The 20,243-nt window shown below is 42.9% G+C and overlaps 1 protein-coding gene across 1 annotated transcript; it reads right to left on the bottom strand.

Moving 5' to 3' along the window:
• Positions 1-1,862: 1,862 nt before the first annotated feature.
• LOC131458658 (dapper homolog 1-like) lies at positions 1,863-19,888 on the bottom strand. Its single transcript, XM_058627858.1, has 3 exons — positions 19,408-19,888; positions 7,163-7,295; positions 1,863-5,374 (listed from the first exon to the last, which is right to left on the bottom strand). Exons 1-3 carry the CDS (start codon positions 19,696-19,698, stop codon positions 3,729-3,731), a joined length of 2,070 nt encoding a protein of 689 aa, XP_058483841.1. The 5' UTR covers positions 19,699-19,888; the 3' UTR covers positions 1,863-3,728.
• Between the last annotated feature and the right edge of the window lie 355 nt (positions 19,889-20,243).

Consider the following 20,243-nt stretch of genomic DNA (forward strand, 5'->3'; position numbering starts at 1 on the left):
TGTGGTGTAAGCACAAAATTCATGTAATTAGGGTCAGGAAAGTTCTGTTTTTTTGTGCCGGGACGCCACGACGTTTCCTCTTGACTCTGTTACGACCCTCTGCACCTCTGAGTGACAGTGTTTCCCTCCAGCACACGAGGACTGCATCACTTACATACAAACTGTTTACATTGCACATATGGAACAATTTCAGCAAGCATCAAACACTTTAGTCTCATTACAGAGTGGGTTTGTGAGACCAGGAAGTATTATAAAGCAATTATGACGCAGAAGTGGTGGTTGTAGAAGTAAATAAATGAGCAAATATAAGGAAAATAGTGATAAAGCAGTTTGAGACTTGCTGTTTTCTGTCTATTGAGAAGTTTAAAACTACAATTAACTCAATCTCTCGTTTTATCAAGACAATTATTGGTATCGACTTATTTGAAACTCCATGGTCTTGGGAAAAATTTGACGTATATCTCCCAGTCCTTCACAATTATAAATAGAAGTAAAAGTAATAAACCATCGTTAGTTGTAGTCGTAAATATTAGTCTTAGTAGATTAAAACCAGGTTCCACCCTGTGAAAGAAGTAAATGAGTCATGAACTCCAGATGACCAGGAACTGTTACTGGTTACACTTAAGAGATCAGTTCTCTTAAACAAGCCAAAGCTCTTGTTCCACTCGACCCCCCCCCCCCCACCTCTCCTCTGTGTGTCGCCCGCCCCCCCTCTCACACCACTCTCTGTGTACCCGAGTGTGTCTTGAGTGTTTTCTCTACCTGGGTCACGGTGTGTGGTCTGCCTGAGGACATTTACATGGGCCGGCCATTTGTTGACACTTGGCTGGTGACACCTTTTTGAACCACTGATGACACGACTGCCTGATGTTACATGTTAAAGAAACACTACGTTTTCCTTTTTTGGGGGGGTAAAGGTAAGGTTTTTTTGTTTTTTTAATTTTTGAAACACATATTATACAGCAATTTCATACAAATATAAGCAGATAGTGAGTTGGCTTGTGCATGTCAACATGATAATACTGTCAAATACAAAAATGTATTAGTCTGCAAGTGCCCTATTAACATCAACACAGAAGAAAAAGAACGCGACATTTTATATAAAATCCTTCAAGATTGTTGTAAAGCAAGCCACTGGTTTGCGTCTGCTGCAACGGTACACGACGAATACTCCTTTAGGTTGAACGTCAATTCTTCATCCAGCGAGATTTATCTCAACCGCAAATTTGCAGGCACTTTGTACGCTCACTAACAATCCTCTCCTTCACATCTCCTCCCTTTTATCGTCTGAAGTCGCAATCGTACATTTGCATCCGCCCATAAAATATTGAACAGCTGAAGTCTGATGAGAAAAACATGTTGCATTGCAGGCAAACATCGCAGTTTCAACAATGTGTTTCCAATGAGCATATGTTGAAGAGAGAGAAGAGAGCGCATATAAGAACAGGAGGGAGGAAAACAAGCAGCATGGGGTGGACTAAGACACAAAGGATCCTTCTTTGACATCCCAGTGATTATTTTTTAAACATGCAGGGTAAGTTGATCGACAAAGAATTCAAACATGAATCCAACGGGTCTCGTAATGCGCTGCCAAGAGAGTTCAACAAAACACACTGCTACATGACTGTATGATTGATTAAAAATGTAAGATTTCAGTAGAACACACTGGGATTTATTCCAGAACTTTAAGCACGAAGTACACTTGTCCTGTAGAGAAGTGTATCATTCTTTCCTCTGCAGACAGGAACAAAATGTATTAGTAGTGCAGACCTGTCACGTCATGTCCTGCGTGTCATCGGCGCAAAAAGAAGACACTTTGTTATTTTAAAGTCCAATACTCAACATTCAGCCTGACAAGGTGCCAGAAAAAACAAATATTACTGTATTTAATACCTTATATAGTACTTAAGTAGAGATATCAGTGATGTCACACACGCCGTCTTTGTGTGTCGTTACTGAGCCTCAGCTGTACCATCACAACCACTGGACCCTGCGTTCAAACAGAGTTACAGCTCATTTGAACACACCTGCGTCGTATTCACCGCCTTCGAATTTCTTCGCGCTCTGACATTTTGGATGTCCTGACACAATTTTCCATGTAGAAATTGCGAGTTTTAGAGTTCAACTTGTGAAAGTTTGGAAAGTTTGCAGAATTCAGACCGTGCGCTTTGCAAAATAGAAACGCAGCGCAGTGAATGGCAGAGATATAGACCTTGAAACTGTCTAAGGGTGCGACTGCGGCCACACTCACCAAAACCTCTAAGCTAACACCGCCATCCTCAGATTTAGCATCAGGTGTTGTGCAGCTCTTTGGCAACACCTATTTTAGATGCTCGCCAGCCTTTTTTCCCCCAAAACAAACACACCTTCCCTTTCATTGGAATGTTGTGATGAAGAAAACGTGGATTGATTTTTTTTTTTTTCTAGAGCTGAGTTCAGAGCTGAGGATCACCGCCCAGGGTTGTTATTGAATGGGGCAAAAACAAGTCTCCCCAGTCTTCACTTTATCCAGCCTCTATCGTCGTTTGCATATATTGCATTTCTGTCTTATGGAAATCATAAACACTTTGAGTGTGTGTGTGTGTGTGTGTGCTGGTCTGTTTACCAGGTTAATATAGTTCACTGGGCTGCTGTGAAAGCTCTATCAAAGCTTGAAGCTTGAGTCTGCTTCAACTCTATAAGAATACTGTTGGCGAGTTTTAGTGGCTGCATGGTTAATAACACGTTCTGTTGTGTGTGACAACCTCAGAATTGATTCTGCTTAACACAACGTTGAAAAGCAAAATCAGCAAAATTTAAAATAAATAACTAAAATAAGACTATTAAGCAAAACTACGAGGTGAACTCTGTTGTCCATATCCTCAACATGTCAAGACCTTTAGCAAAAATGTTTACTTTCTTAGATTTTACCACTCTATTCACATGGTTTGGCAAGGAAACTTCATGGCAGTTGCTTTACCGTTGAGGTGAACATCTCCAACTGTCCAATATTCTCTTTGTCCATCTCCACGGCTCTCACATCCTGTCACCCAACTCCCACGTAAAGTTTTTGGCAAGGCTTTATAACGCTTTATAACATTCCCTCACTGCCGTCACAGTGTGTCCGTGCTCTGATGTTGTCAGCTGTAATAACAAATGGTTTCACTTTGTTATGTTTTCGGCGGCTAATTTTAAACAGCGGAGCGCTCTTAAGCTCTCTGGTGTGACAATCCTGCTTTTATCCTCGGCTAATACTTTGAAACATGTAGTGTAACTGGAGATGAAGGCGACACGTTAGCACTTTATGACACAAGAAGCGCAAAACACAGACCACTGAACCACTGAACTTCTAACCGTCGTATCACTGTCTGTGATCTTTGGCGCATTTTCACGTCGTGACCTTGAATAGTTCACACTTTGCAACTGCCAATCATTTGCCGACTAGGAACGATTGTCCGTGAGCTGTCAGTCTTGTTAGCAATCTGATTATCTAATTGCAGCATGTGAATAGATATTTTGGAGTCAATGTGAGCAAATTAGAGCGGGCTAACCTTTTAGCAACGCAGAAGATTAACTTAAACGATTAAACTTAACTTATCTAAAAGATAGAACAGTTTGACTACAAATCTTTGATGGCTGATATTGTTATAACAATGTGCTGATATGCCACCATAGCACTGCCGTGTCAACATCTTATTTGTTTGTTTCATATTCACAGTTTGTTTCTTCAATTTGGCCATTATTCCACTTTATACAGTGGTCATAACTTTCAGCGATCCGGTGCGGAAGCGTAGGATCTTCTTCTTAAGGGCGTGCGAGGCCTTAATCTTGACAAAAGCTTTGGGCTGAAGAGGAGCTCCAGGTGGAGCAGGAGGTGATGGGAGGGACAGTTGAGGGGGCAGTTGTTGGGGCCAGACCAGACCGCCGCTCTCATCTGAGTCACTGGACGTGGAGCTGGAATCTGGAGAGTCAGCCTCGCTCATGCTCGACTCGGACTCGCCCTGGCCTTGATGATGGTAGTCTACACTGGGCTTACACAGTGGCACTTGATCCCTCTCTAAGTGGTACTCCATATGCTGATGATGGTGAGAGTGGTGATGGTGGTGATTTTGGCTGCGGTGCGGGTAAGCGTACGACGGCTGCGTGGAACGGGATTTCCGCGTGCGCCTTTGGTCCCTTTGGTTTGAAGCTGAGGAGCCTTGAACAGGTGCCTGCGTGGGTTGCTGCTCAGCTTCATCTTGGCTCAGCTCGAGGGAGGACTGCCAGCGCCGGTAGCTACCACTCCCCGGCTGTTGTTTCTTGCTCTTGGACTGACTACTGCGGCTTCCCCTCCCTCCGCTTCCACTTCCTCCACCATCTCTCTCGACTGTGTTGTACTTGCGCTCTGGAACCCTTTGCAGACTGTTTTCTGACTGAGAGCGACATGCCTTCTTCCCCGGCTTCCTACTGGCACTACTCCTCTCTTCATTCATACGACACTTCTTTGGACCCCCTCGGCATCTGGAGGGTTGGATCTGAGGCGCGGTTGGCTGCTGCTCTTCGTGATTATTGCCTCTTTCTGGCGGAAACGCACTTCTGTTGGGTTTGGGCGCGCCAGATCCCTTGTGGGGGTTGGAGTGTTGGTGGGCATAAGCTCTGGTGGAGGCATGGCAAGGCTGGGCTGGAATATATTCCGCGTTTACCAGCTGTTCATGAGGAGCGGTGGGATGCTGAGGCTTTGACTGAGCTGGGTGGGGATGGTAGTTGTGGAAATGTTGTGGTGAATCATTCTCACTATTGCTGGAGTCTTGCTGGGTTTGTTGCACACCACAGGATGGATAGTCTGGGGAGGCTGAACGGGAGGTGCTAACCCCCGAGGCCTGTCTGGGCTTGTGATAAAACCCTGTCTGATGATGGACACTTTGAATGTGGTGGTACGGGGGTGGAGGATCTTCGTTAAACTCTATCCCCAGATAACGCTCCTGATCTGGTTTGTGGCAAGCCTGTGGAGCAGTCCTGTCTGGACACACGGGTGGAGAGGAGCTCAGCTGAGTGGACACCTGCTTTGGTGGTGAATGTTGGTCCTCCTTGCGGCATAAACTACTCTGTCTCGCCACAGTGACAGCTCGGGCATCGTGAGCCAGGCTGGTGCGGGGCTTGGTGGGGCGTGGCGGTAAAGCTCGGCGTTGGATCAATCCGAACAGATAAGTCTCTACTTTTTGAGTTTGTTGTTGATATTCTTGACCGAGCTCCACGTCCCTCACCTCCCCAAAGGCATCGGTAACCATAGCTTGTCTCGTTGTGTCCGATTGCCACGATTCTCTTATCTCTGTCTCCCCTGTCCCCACAGTGGCGGAGAGGGAACGCAGGTAGTTTGGTTCAGGAGATCGATGTTGGCAGCTCACAAGGACCTCTCCTGACAAAAAGAGAAAAGACAATGATGATGATCAGTATTACTTTTGTTGTCATCACTAATCTTGTCGCTCAGGGCTGTTAAATATGTATTATTAATTAGGTACAAACCGTTGCGCACAAACCCTGTAGCAAACAGTGCTGCATATATCTGTTTTATAATACACAGAACACAGAACTGATAATGTATACCTCATTATACAAACTGAGATCACAACCACAACTCAATAGTTCAGTGCATTTAAAATAATACTGCTGAAATTACGCAAACACACCAATAAACAAGTGAAGTTTTGTATGAAAAACATACAAAGCTACAGTGTTTACGGGATTCGGAGTGAAATGGTAAAAGAGCACAGCTGAAAAGTCACAACCAATCCGTTTGATGAATGCAACTTTAATTTGTGCAGGCTGTACAATATCTATTATAAGCAAAATGCAGTCACACGACAGTAAATCCTTTTCTCTCACTGTCATCAAACACATGTTTAAATCCAGTTGTGGTCTCACTAGACTCCAGTGTAGTTATATGTTTGTGTAACCAGCACAATGAGATTAATGCCTCTGAGGTCACCGGCTTGTCATTTCAAATCCCACTTCAATCTCAGTTGTTTTATTAATTTCAAGTATGAGCTTAGATGTGATGGAAGACGCTTCGCCAAAACTAGGACGTGTAATAGATGTGTGTTTGTTTGCCAGACACTAAACTGCATCATTAATGACCTCAGAGTCTACAGCGCCGTGGAAGAAGCCTTGGTCTTAATAATGACTCTGAGTCATGCACTGCACCACAATGCATTCAGAAGGCATTCGGAACAGATGCTTCATTAGCTTATGTTGCAGCCAACATGCTAAAAATAAAAGTCATCTAAAACTAATGCACTACCCCCATAATTACAAAGTGACATCCACATTTTAGAAAACTATGCATCATGAAATGCAAACCACGATGGCACGATTTGGAAAGGAGGACACATATCTGCAACAATGTTTTGAAGCCTATTCTTCAGATGCACACAGTGCTGGATCTGAGCTCTGGGCAGTTCCTTTTGACCAGATGGCTTTGCTTTTGCACTTAAGAGTCATTCCTAAATCGCATCCATTCAATTGAATTACCGCAGTTTGACTGCAGCCAAGCTGTAGAAACAGCACAGAAGAATAAGGCGCATGAGCTTCATATTACGTTTACTTATTTTAAAAGTTAGGTTGCAGTATTTTTGTCTGCAAATAATTTGCAATTTCTGTCTTAACTGTTTCATTGTGGTGTCATTAACAAAGAGGACATGGTGGAGGACCCCCTGCTGTCCTTTAACAGTATTAACCTAAATATTGTTGTATCAATTTATGCTTCACTCCATGTTCATGTGCTACATGCTTTTCTTGAGGTTTTAAGTTTCTTCGTTCCCTTTTCCTCTCCCCAGATTAGGGTTAAGGACAGAGAATACAAATAGTGAATTATTAGATTCTTAACACAGAAATTCATTTATTTTTAATAGCTTTATCCTCTTTGGGGTCAACATACGGACACAAACAACCATATAGTCTCACATTCACACCTATAGTTAATTTAGATTGTCCCGTCAACTTCATCCCAAATCTTCATGTGTTTGGACTGAGGGAGGAAACCAGAGCACACAAGGAAAACATGCAACACACAATCCAGATTCAGCAAAAGAAAACAGTCACAAAATAGAAAATGTGAAGGCTTTTATGACGTAAAATGAGTGAATACCGTGTCCACCCTCGCGTTGCATGTGCTCTGCAGTGGGACTTTCAGCGCTGATGGTTTTACCTGAGCTGAATCTCTTGCTCTCCAGATCCGTGGGCGGTTCTGTTGATCTGACCTCAGTGTTCACCTTCAGCTCCGCCACCTGCTGTTCCAAAGATGACCTAACACCCGTGGGAGAAGAAGCCTGGAGACTGCTCTGAAATACACACAGAGAGAGAGCACAAGTCAACTGTTTGTACTTATAAGGGAATGCGCTCTCTCTCTCTCTCTCTCAAGAGGACATAAGAGACACGTGTTTGTGCTCCGATGTCCCTTCATTTCCGATAATCATTCCACTACTTCACCCTTCAGCACTTCACCACAAATGTCTTTGTGAGCAGCCATTTTCACTTCCAGAGCCTGGCCCTCGTAAGTGATTTTATATCTTATTTTAAGTAAATGTCACTTACTATACAAAATATTTGAACAAATATCAGTTTTGCTCCAAATTTTCATCTGATTCTGATTAGTCACTGAAGTCCCGAATAACAGCCCTGATAAATGGGGATTTGTTATAAGCCTGTTGTATTTATTATTCACAGCAGAACTGTTGAAGTGAGTGTATTGACGCTTTTCCACTATACAGCTCCAGCACGGCTTGCCTCGTCTCAGCACGGCACGACTCAACACCAATATGGTTTTGACACTGTCGTGACTTTGTTCTATACACACAAACTAGTGACTATTGGCTTGTAAAGCAGTGGTTTTCCGGATGTACTGAATCATTAGAATCAGTTGACTCTACCAGTTTACTCCAGGTACATACAAAAGTACCAGGTACCAGGTGCTAGTCGCGCCATGCTGGAACTGGCTATGTGTCACAATAATCCCTTTAGATTTGTGGTCCATTGATATCAAGCTCATTAATTACCATTACTAAAGGGACAGTTCAGGTATTTTGCATCATTTTACATATAAGATTTTACAAAGATTGTGTTGCTATGCCCACCGCTCACTCTTCCGTACCAAATTCCTCAGAGAAAGTAAGCATTTTAAACTGATGGAGCCTTAGAGGAGTTGCTATTTTATTGCTGCCTCATTTGGTAAGTTTGTGTTGCCTGGGTAACAAACACCAAGGCCACAAAATAGCAAATTTAAACTCACTGAAGGAGGCAGCAGTGGATCAACAACTCCTGGGTGCCATGATGTAAAATCACAGACAAACCGGTGAGATAGAGGAGAGAATTCTTAAAATAGCCTTCCCTAAAGGTGGCTTTGATTGTGTACGGTATTCCTGTTGTTGATTGAGTACACGCATGACGCTGACGATGGTTTAAGTACCTGATACAATCACACTTCAGAAACCCTGAACTTTACCACTGATATTACAACATAAATGTCCTGATTATAACCCAACAAGTAACAGGACAATACGTGAGGACCCTTAAATGCACTTTTGTTTGAAGTGCACGTACCGACTCCCCGTTGATCTCCCACAGTGAGATGTGGAGTCACAGAGAGCAATAACCTTCACATTCACAGACAGTTATGACCACATGCACTTAGTATCAAAACACTGGAACAATAACACCCTCGTAGTGAGTGTGCATCACCAAGATGTGAGCTAAAGGATGGGAACAGACTCTGGTATGTAGGACAGTGCTTCCAAACCCTGGACCTCGGGGAACACTGCCCTGTTTTAGATGTCGCCCTGCTCCAACACACCTGACTCAGATGAACAGCTCGTTATCAGGCTTCTGCAGAGCTTGCTGACGAGCTCACCGTTACATTTGAATCATGTGTGAGAAGCTGTCTAAAGAGCAGAGAGCAGAGGCTCCACGAGGCAAAGAGGACAAGAGAGAAAATCCACATTACTGACCAGAACTGCTGGTATTCATAACACTGTGTTTAATGCAGGAATTCAAAACAAATTCACTCCTCCTAAAACAAAAACACTCCGTGTTAACCATGGCACAGAACATTAAAACGGACCCCAGGGACATGGCAGCTGGTCATCTGATTACTATAGAAGTCGCTGTCACATGTTTAACCAAACCCACATGTTTCACATTTAGGACACCTGATTCCAAAAACCTGCCTTACTGCAGGAATTCTGCCGTGCGCCTCCAGCTACTATTTGTTAGAAAAGGATGCACGGCAGGAAGCCCCGGAGTAATACTGCAGCAGATATATATAAAAAAAAAAAAAGACCATAAAGTGAAGGTTACATACTCAGTAGGGAAACATCTGTAGTACTTATGTTTTCCATGAATCGGCCATGCAGAAAACTAGTGTACAAATCAGGGCCATTTAGATGCCAACAATGTGAATGCGATTAAAAAAAATTGCCTTTAAATGTTTTTCCATAAATAGCTATTACGATATAAGGTCCCAGGGGAGGAAATCCAATTCCACAACAAGATACATCCTATGAAACAAAAAGTTATAGGGCAAAATTAGGCCTATACAGATTAAGACATGAGAGAAAAACAAGTACATATGTTCCTTTGAATATTTGCTTTAGTGATTTTTTTTTTTTAAACAAATAAATCAGAATAGAGATTCCTTATTTAGTCATGTGCAGCATACTTGTAGTTGCTTCCAACCGAGCACATAATCTCTGCTGAAGTGGGTCGTACGAATGTGGACTAACGTTTTGAAATTGGGCTTTTCCCCCTCCCTCACTTACTCACTCACATGTGCCTCTCCACTTGAGAAAATGGATACGAGCTGGAAAGTTTCAGTAAAATAGCAGCGGCTGCTGAGAAGCTGCCCCAAACTTCACATCCAGTCCAATTTTCCACACACCTCTGAAACCAGAGGAGAAGCTGTTTGCCAGAATCAAGATGGAGGACTGTGAGATTATGAGATTATATTGTACATGTTAAGGGGAATTATAGTGTTCTTGCTCTCTCTCGCTATATATATATATATATATATATATATATATATACACACACACACACACAAAAAGTAAAACGTTTTCTGTACTTTGTAGTTAAGTGTGGTGAGATATTCAAAAAATGCTTCACGGGATATTAGATGCAGTCATGTTTCAACACTCTCACGAAGACTGTTTCCTATTTTAGAAGAAGTGCAATCGCAGCAAAAGTTGTTTAAAGTCGAACTTGTCAGAGCCTGTGTTGAAAAGCCACAAGCCCGCATTGGCTATTTTCTAGATGCAGGTCTCTCACTTCTCTCACTGCCAACTGTTAATTCAATCCATGCAGCAGCAGCAGCAGCAGCTGAGCATTTTCAAACATGTGCTTCATCAAGTCAGGTCTCCACCCACAACACGGTTTAATTACAACCAATGACCACATAGGCGTTTTTATACAATTAATGATTGGAACGAAAGTGAGCAATTGGAACAGCTTATCTAATCTTGCGATCGTGACCTCAGTATCATTATAGAAATATGGATGAAAAGATCAGAACGAGATAAATCTAGACAGTCATCTGAGGACAAAGGTGCAAGATACTGGCTGCACCCCTCCCATAGTCAATGATGGTGAGCGGGTGGAGGAAAAAGTAGAGCCAATCAGTATGTTTTTCTTGGGGGGAAAAAAATGGAAGCAAAGTGAAATAAAAATGTGCAAATGACAGGAATTCTGCAGAAGAGAGTGGAAATTAAATTACAAGAACTGAAGGTCTACTCCAACCAAGGGTGCAGGTTTGCGTATGGACGCTGGGGACATGTCCCCACCAATATTTGGACAAAGCCAGATTGTCCCTCTCTATATTAGAGACAGGGCAATGTGTAGGATTTTACGAGCATCGATGAATGCATCACAGCCGAGCAGAAAAATCGCTGAAGCACACAGGCACATCTTTTTGTCTTTCCCTTTCTCTCTCTCTGGCCCGCACTTCTTAACACACATGTCATTTTGTCCATGCCTACTTGTGTTCTCTTTTGCAGACATCGTGCCACCAAAAAAGAAAGGCAAATCAGCAGGCGACATTATGGATTTTGTGTTTGTTTTTTAACCACCCACACTGTAAGTGATCGAATTAAGTTAGCTCGAAAGCTCACTACCTGAAATCTCGTTTTCCTGGGAAAACATTGAGCAATTTATTGTTTTGTCTCCTGAGCAGTGGACAGTTTGACTCCAACTCAAGCATCAAGTCCAGATTACTGAAGAAACCCTTGGAGTTTGACTCGAGGGGATTTTCATCATTAAGGAGCAAATCCAGGATCATCATCGTAAAACATTTGCGGCTCTGGTTAACATCATGTCTTATCATGACCAGATTTCACAGATAAGATTCCAATAATTCTGATGAAACAGTTTGCTTTTTTTTCCACCACTCCTCTTCACCATGAGATACAGTATGTGTGTATGTGTATAAAATTAAGCAGGACTCATATAGGCATGCGCTGCATAAAAGGAGCTGTGTGTGGGTTTGAGCAGCTAGACCACACTGACTCAATGGCTGCCTTCTCTCCTCTCTCTCACACACACACACACACACACACACATAACCCTCATGCTTTACATGCACTGACAGTTGCCCATGTGCACACACTCATGCATGCATGTGCGCGTGCACACCTTCCAGCACGACTGAAGCCTTGAGTTGTAAAACTAACAGCTGGAGTGTAAGTGGTTCTGCAGGGGTCAAACTTTAAAGACTGCGTCACAGACAATTAACACTGTGTATAGTCTAGTAGACTTCGGCTATAAGTCACTCTCAGGAAGGAAGCCAGTTTATGTATAGAGTCTGCAAAAATATTCGACCTCCCTTCACAAAGTATGATTTCGCATGAATCAATCCGGCTCCACGCTCATGCAACAACGAGGAACCTCCGCATGAAATTCACAGCAAGCTGAAAGAATGTAATTACACTGGTATTTGTGACTAACACCTAAAAGTATGACCGCTTAACAGAGCGACCTCTCCACCAACACTCGCTCTCTGTTTTCACAGGAATGTGTCGGACAGCAATGGACTGATTTCGACAAAACATTTTTGTACTGTGATGTTACGTTTAAAGCATTTCAATTTTATCTTTCCTTTTTTAGTCATGCTTATGCACGTCCATTTACGACAACAGTGGCAAACACAAGAGAAGAATGAAAAATAATTGTAGATCACTAGGTAGGGGACTTGAGTCACGTGGCTTGACTCAAGTCTGACTTAAGTTCAACACTGAAAATCCCAATGCTAGTTAATGTCTTGGTGGGTAAAAAGTTGGTTAAGATAAGTAAAACGTGACAAATAGTGTTTCTGTTACAAACTTTAGCAGTTCTTTCGAAGTTCTTGAAGGTTAAGACTTCAGACTTGCTTGAGACTTGAAGGTTAAGACTTCAGAGTTGCTTGAGACCTGAAGGTTAAGACTTCAGAGTTGCTTGAGACTTGAAGGTTAAAACTTCAGAAGGTTAAGACTTCAGAAGGTTATGACTTCAGACTTGCTTGAGACCTGAAGGTTAAGACTTCAGAAGGTTAAGACTTCAGACTTGCTTGAGACTTGAAGGTTAAGACTTCAGACTTGCTTGAGACCTGAAGGTTAAGACTTCAGACTTGCTTGAGACTTGAAGGTTAAGACTTCAGACTTGCTTGAGGCTTGCATATGTGTGACTTTCTCCCACATCCAACATACCTATGTGTAAATGGATGTAATAATTAGAGGCAGTATAACTGAAAGTTGTATTAAACTACTTAATATGTAGTAAGTAACTAACTAAATATTTAATTTGTGTCATGCAGTTTCTATTTTAAGATTTAGGAGCCTGATTTGTGTGGTGAAGAAGCTGTTCTGCCCTAGAGTAGCTGCTCCTGTACCTTTTGATGGAAAACGTGAGGGAGGTGAAGTTGTGGGAGGGATGAGAGGGATGTTTGATGATACCTAAAGCTCTGTGGGCACAGAGTGGTTTGCAAATATTAAACCAAGAGGACAGTGAGTCAGCAGTTCTCACAAAACTGTTGAATCTGTGTCTTTATCGTGGTTGTTTGTGTCCAAAACCCCCCAAAATCTTGGTGCTTTTATCGTCTCAGCAGCAGCACATAGGTGATGAAAGAGGTGCACGATGTAGAGATAAAGATCAGGATGGGAAAAGTTCTATAATTTCACTCAAAAGACAGGGTTCCAGCAGCAAGAGACGAAGAGGAGAAGGAAAACAACTGAGGGGCACAGGAAACACTAAATGGGATTAATGTTTCAAAGGAGTAAAAATAAACAGTAGCCGACTGAGCAGCGACAGAGTTTTTAAACAGACAAATGATTCCTCAGCAACAGAATACTCTATGGGTTTTATTGATGTTTGTGTGGTTGAGAATAAACATTATATCGCAAAAACGTTTTTATGTCAAGCTTTATTACTGAAAGCAAAATGAGTCGTTTCATGGCTGTAGCGAGCATCTTATTACTGTGCTACTGGTTGTAATTAAAATATCCCAAAAGTTCTCTGTTTATAAACAAACGCTGACGAAGACATTTCGCTGCCAGTTGATATTTGTGGTGATTCCCATTAGTGTTATCTGATCGGCTCTGGCTGCAGATGATCCAAACTCCTCGGTTGGTATAGTGAGACGGTAAACACTGAGCTGAAGGCTCAAGACTCAGCCAACAAGTAAACATTAACAAAATAAAATGATGCTAGAGTTACATTCTAGGGGTTTAATCAATATTTGGTTTTCCAGGGCTGGTGCCGATCTTTAACAGTGTAGTCAGTGCAGCCTACGGTCGATATATGAGGCTGGTTTTCCTTTTTTTCTCCATGTGATAAAATATCACAGTTGAAAAATAACAAATGATATGGCCTGTCTCTCCAATCTGCATTTCTATCTCACTTTTGCACTCAACCATTTGAAGTCAGTTAAGGCCCTGGTATGTGCGCTTGACACGACTTCATCAACACACAACGCCCAGATTTTGGAACCGCACGCAAAGAGTGTGTTGGGTGTTCGTCGACAGTGCATACCAGGGCTCCAGACTAACTTTTTGCATTGGTCCCCCCCCCCCCCGACCACTTACACAAACCGTCGGGCCCCGAATGAGCCGGGTGTGGCTGACTCTAGGGTCTCTGCGCTACCCGTGTTACGCCTGGCCCCCCAGTGGTGGTAGCATAACTACTAAGCGGAGGAAAAGAAACTAACCAGGATTCCCTCAGTAGTGGCGAGCTAAGAGGGAAGAGCCCAACACTGAATCCTCGTCCAACTGGCGGGCGTGGGAAATGTGGCGACCAAAATGGAGCCCTGCATACACAAACTGTAGGTGGAGTATAAGCCCCGCCCACCAAGCAGAAAAAATTGTTTGACAACAGAAGAAGTCGTCGCCAAGCATAGTCATCCGAGCCATGACCTGGCAACCCTTGAACCGGCTGACTCCCCTGCCCGACGGGATGGGGAGATGTTGCCAAAGTACCACAGTTAGTAACTAACTAATTAACCCAAGTTCAGGGAAAAACTGTCCAGCCTGCCTGTGTCTGTTCCTGGTCAACCCATCACACTCTGGCCCAGTTTTCTCCGCCCACCTTTTCCTCCGTCCTCTCATCCCGTCATCCTCCTATCTCATTCCTTCCCACATCCCGCCGTCCCTCATCCCTTCCTATTCAGTTTGTGCATACCTCTACCAAATCTCCTCTGAGCTCTGTCTGTGGGGCCCGGAATCGGCTCAGTTGACAACACACAGACACAAAAACGCTGACCCACAGCGTGTCCTCCCAGACCAACCACCGATTAAATATCCACCTCGGTCTCGCTCAGTGTATCTGTTTGAGTCAAACGACGTAGCTCACACCACTCGGTTGCGGTGTGGTGTCGTGTTGACTCTGGAGTGAGTGAAGGATCAAATTCTGCGCAGGTTTTTTTCTCACATAATAAAAATGCACAGCTTTGTTTAAACCAGCAGTGAATAAACTATAACTACTGCTTCAAATATAGTTCCCCCTCTGTTCAACTGTGTGTGGCATGTTCCACATGTACTACTCCGTGGTATTACAAGACCAGAAGACACTCGCTTATAGGACAATAATAAATATATATGTATATATATATATATATATATATATATATATATATATATATATATATATAAATATATATAAATATAAGACATCCATGGGTGCGCTTGAGGTTTTGGCTGTTTTAATGCCAAAAGCATTTGAATCTAGTGCAGCACATATAGGGGCTTTAAAGGAATTCAAACAACTAGTGTACGTGTGTGTGTGTGTGTGTGTGTGTGAGGACTGTGTATGCCTGCTCTCCTGGTATCAGTCTATAACACTGCGCAGGAGCCTGTGTCTCTCAGCTGATTGTTTATCAGAGTCAGATGGAGCCGTTTAAGGGATTGTTTCTTCCTCTGTCTACTGAAATAAGTTGATCCCTCGATTGATTGCCACAGGAAATCGCATCCGGTGTTCTGGGGAGATCGTGGCCATTTGTGCTCTGCGTTGATTAAAGCCAGACCTTGAACACATAGTAGGGCTTAATGTATTTTCCTTGAATTAGGAACACGAATTAAACTGCGCTGTATTTCTGTTGCTGCAGTTGTGTTTTAGACTTGCTGACTCCGAGATTTACTTTCTGTTGATCCGTGTTACGAAAGATGTTCTACGTAGTTCACTCTAGCCATGGATTTGGAGATAAACTGTACTCGATGAAAAAATGTGTCTGAATAATACGCTGGGAATTCTCCTTAACCCTTGACAATGACGTGGACTCAGCCATCGCAGGGGTCTGTAAGTCCTGTTTCAGACTGACTCATATATATTCATCATAGCAAAGGTAAATGAGAGCCTTTAGTTCAGTGTCGTGCTTGGCAACATGGCTGCTCCAGTCCGCAGGGGACTTGGATGTTGGAAATGCAAACAAACACACACCGCCTGACCAAAATGTGAACACGCACCCAGTGTTTGGCACCGCAGAAGTTGGTGGAATCACTGCCTTGCTCAAGGACAAGTCAGAAGTCAGCGGCGGCGGCAGCTGTCGAGAGGAGGGGAGAGTGTTTCTGCTTACTTTCCTCGTCGTGTTGTATCAGCTGCTCCGCTGTTTACAGAAGCACCACTCGTCTGTCTTATCACTTCTGCTATCACAACTTCACCAGTGACCAATGACCAGCATGTAACTCCTCTAAAACACTTACGTACATGTGTCTACTCTGAATATGCGTCTGTGTATGGTCTGAATCGCAAATGAATATCTATAGAAATAGATTTTCATGACAGTAAATGATGACATCATATGAGATCATACAGATCCTGTTATTCATCCAAAAATATGTATTTCTGTCATTTAAATTCAAATTTAAATCTTCCACTGAAAGAAGTATTCATATTAGGAGCCTTTTTTCTGTTGAATGAATGTGATTTCTCATCACTACAACGACAACATTTTTCAGTAATTTTGTCTTTTTTACGTGACTAATTTTGTTACTTTTCAATTGGCCTACACAAACACACACACATACACATGCACCACATGTTTTGAGTCAACATTTCAATGGACCCTCTGATTAGTCCCTGGACATGCATGAGGCCACAGTGAAGGTTGTGCTGCTTCTCCAGCTGCTGTCGGCTGTCACATGGCTGTCAGCAGCTCCTGCTGAGGATTAAATACACCTACTCTGCTTCTCTGTCTCTCTGTCTCTCTCCCTCACACACACAGACACATTCTTTCTGTGCCTGGATCCGTTTCCTCTTTGTAGCTTCACTTACTTCCACACACATATAAACACACGTACTGTACATGCGTAGCGGAGAAGAACCGGCCCTAAATATCAACAATCAACCTGAGTCCGATAAAGCTTTTATGACTGACCGTTTCCTTTGGTCTCCAAAGTGCTGAGTGGTGTGGAAAGCAAATGTATTCAATATCAACAAAGGGACAAATGATCCAGCAGACGATGCACGGTGTTTACCTGTACTCATGGAGACCTCATAAAGGTCAGATCTCATCAAAAATGTTCTTAAGAGACTATTATAAGTGATCCAGGAACTGTGCTGGTTTTTTTTTATGTAATAACTACTATCTAACTGTACTTTGTTTTTACAAAGAAGAATATGTGTATTTTACATTAAAAAAACAATAGTTTTTCTTCGTTAAACTTCAATATAATGTGTTGAATTGTAATGTCTTTAGACACAATAGTGTTTAATAAATAAATATCAACATTTCAACTACATTTCTTTGCCATAAGTGTTTGATCATGACTTGGGGAAAGGTCAGTAATCATTGCCATTGTCAGTATTTCAAACTAGGGATGCACAATGCACCCTACTGCAGAGGTCGTTTAGTCTCTTCTGTCATGACATTAGCATAATATTTTTTCATACTTTGTGTCGCAGCAAATGTAGATATACATTTTCTTCATTGAGCGAAACAAATAAACGTAAAGTAAATAGTAGTTGTAGAGGTTGCGGCCTATTTAGCCTACTGTTGTAGTCATTAGTCATATGAACAGATGTCGATTTATATCTGATAATACATTTTAACTCTATAACACCTAAGCCTCAAAATGTCAGCTTTCGAAAACCGTTGGAATGTTTTCGATTACGGTCATGTAAAGAGCGATCGCCCAAAGGTGTCGCAGATGATACGCATCGGTGTTACAGGGTTAAAGCCGATATCTGCCGACACCGTCATCGTGCATCCCACAGTGTTACCACTGTGTAACCAGAGGTGGGTGAAATTTGATGGTGTCATGTTTTTGATTGACGTCGTACTAATTACGCAGTGAGCTGTGAGTTTCAACAAACATCCCCGTTCCCACAACCACAACTTGACACTGCTGTGACACTGCTGTTTATACGGATTAAACAAACAAGTGTCAACATGTTAATCTCAGTTTTAACCAACTAGACCGCCTGTCTGCTTACTGTCCTCACACCAACCTGTCAAAACTGCTTTTCGTCAAAAACGTCAAACAGAATTGTAAAATGGATGGCGGTGACTCTCGACATCACAGGAACCCATCTGTGGAATCTGTGTTCGTATTTACAGAGGACAAACGGTTGTCTGATGGAAGGTGAACTGAATTCACATTCACTCTTGTCCAAAGCAAACAAAGCTTTGTCAGCTTGATGTTTGTTATTTAACCTGACGTTTATTTCATAAATACGCCGCTGTGCTAAGGATTGTTCCTCCGTAATCACTTTATTCCATTGGTCACGGGTCCAAGCTCAACTCTTGGCCATTATCTACAAATAAATCAGCTCCAGCTCTTTGTCTGGGTGTTGTCAGGGAACTTTATACAAAAACACTAAAACTTTTGGAAGAGATCCACCGATGCTGAGGCATCATACAGCTTTCTGATCTGTTCCCGTTAAGTTCCACTAAGAAGGAAACTCTTCAGTTAAGACAACAAGGACAAGATGAAGGCGGCTATTCATTTAAAAATGTGGACATGTTCTTGGACGGACTGCAAAGGGTTTTTCCTCTTTTTCAAGTCGCAAAAATGTTGATCTCAGTGAATAAACAGATGCAGACAGGAATCATAGCTGTAGCAGAAAAAAAAAAACGGGGCGGTGGTGATGGTGGTGGTGGGAGGTTAATCTGTGTTTCTGCTGCATCCTTTCCCAGGGAAACAATAGTCTCACCACCACTGCACAGAGCTGACAGACTGCAGACTCACCGTCCTCCTGGATAATACCACATCTGCTTACGTCTTTCAAACACTGATGACTAATATTGTTCCTATGGTCTGTTTCTATCATCTGGTTTTGTTACATGGGACTGAAATCAAGTATATGGATATCCAATGTGATATAAATTAGTATTATTTTTTTATTTAAAAAAACTGCTGAGAGTGGATCCAGGCTTGTAGGAATCCAGTGTCTCAAATTGCAGATAAGCCTTCAGTATGAACCATATCTTGAAATGACATTAAATGCTAAATGCTTGGCTCATACCCTGAGGCTTGTCTTTCATATCCATCATCATCTGCCATGGACATTAAGTAGTGTAAGTGCTATGGAATTGGTTACTTTATACTTTCTCCTGGAAAATAGAAACAACTGCTGATGATATTGACTCTGTAGGACACAAACAGTTGGAAGCAATCTGTGGTGGATAAACATGGATGTCCATTTTTCCAGGGAAATGTTTGCATACCATCCTTCAGTAAATGTATAGAAATAAGTGCTGACACTGTCATCGTTCTGCTGACAACAACAACTTGAACACCTTGTAAACTAAGTGGAGTTTGTTGTCAAACACTGACTCATTCATGTGCAAAGTTTTGGAAACTGGTTCCGTGGCGCACGACGCACAGTAACTTTCACTTAAGTGTCCATTTGCATCAAAAACTTCGAAGTGGGATTATTTTTGTATAATTAAAAAACTTTGTCACAAAAGAAGAATCAACAGACAGAACCAGAGATACAACTCACATTCTGGAGCCTGAAGCCATTTTCATCCGATGCGTTGCTGCTCGGTGCGTCCAGCGCGCAGCGGGCCGATCGTAGCGCTCCCCAAGGCGGACGCCCAGAGAGAGGAACGTCCCCGAGGCAGAGAGCGCTCAGCACCCTGCATTCCTGCCTCTGCTTCAGCAGCTCCAGCTCACACAGGCCGGCCAGACTGGCCTCCAGCCGCTCCTTATTTCTACTGCGCTCCGCTTTCATGGGCAGAGAGAACGCAGGGAACATGACTCCAAACGAGCCCGGGAGTTCTTGTAAAGACATGGAGCCTCCCCGTTATGTTTCGTTTCTCCCCCACTGTCCCGACAAAAGGAGGCTCAGTATGTGTCCACTTAATGCTCGACCAAATCTCCGCAGATTCTCTGGTTATCTACAGTGAAGCGGCATCAGCTGCAGGCTGCGGCTGCTCAACTCACCGCTGTCGGGCTTGAACCCATCTCTCTCTCTCCCCCCCTCCTCCTCCTCCCTCCTCCCCGCCTTCCCTCCCTCCAGCCTGCGCTCTGCTGCGCTGTCTCACTTGGACAGCTGTTGGAGGAGCCTATGAAAGCACGCAGCCTTTTGTTGGCTCTGCCAGACACCCACAGTCCACTGAGGTCACTGTACTCTCATTGTACTCGACAAAGTGCAAATGACTAATAAATAATGTCAAACCACACAAACACGAGTCCATAAAAAAATAATCTGTGGTGCAACAGTATGATTTACTGATATCTAACAGTGTGATTAGTGAGGATTCGTATGATGGCTGTGCATCACAACATAGTTTAGAACTTATCAGTGATCAGCCAGGACAAAAACATAGAGACAGA

Source organism: Solea solea, chromosome 4 (assembly GCF_958295425.1).
Source record: "Solea solea chromosome 4, fSolSol10.1, whole genome shotgun sequence".
In the NCBI taxonomy this organism is placed as follows: Eukaryota; Metazoa; Chordata; class Actinopteri; order Pleuronectiformes; family Soleidae; genus Solea; species Solea solea.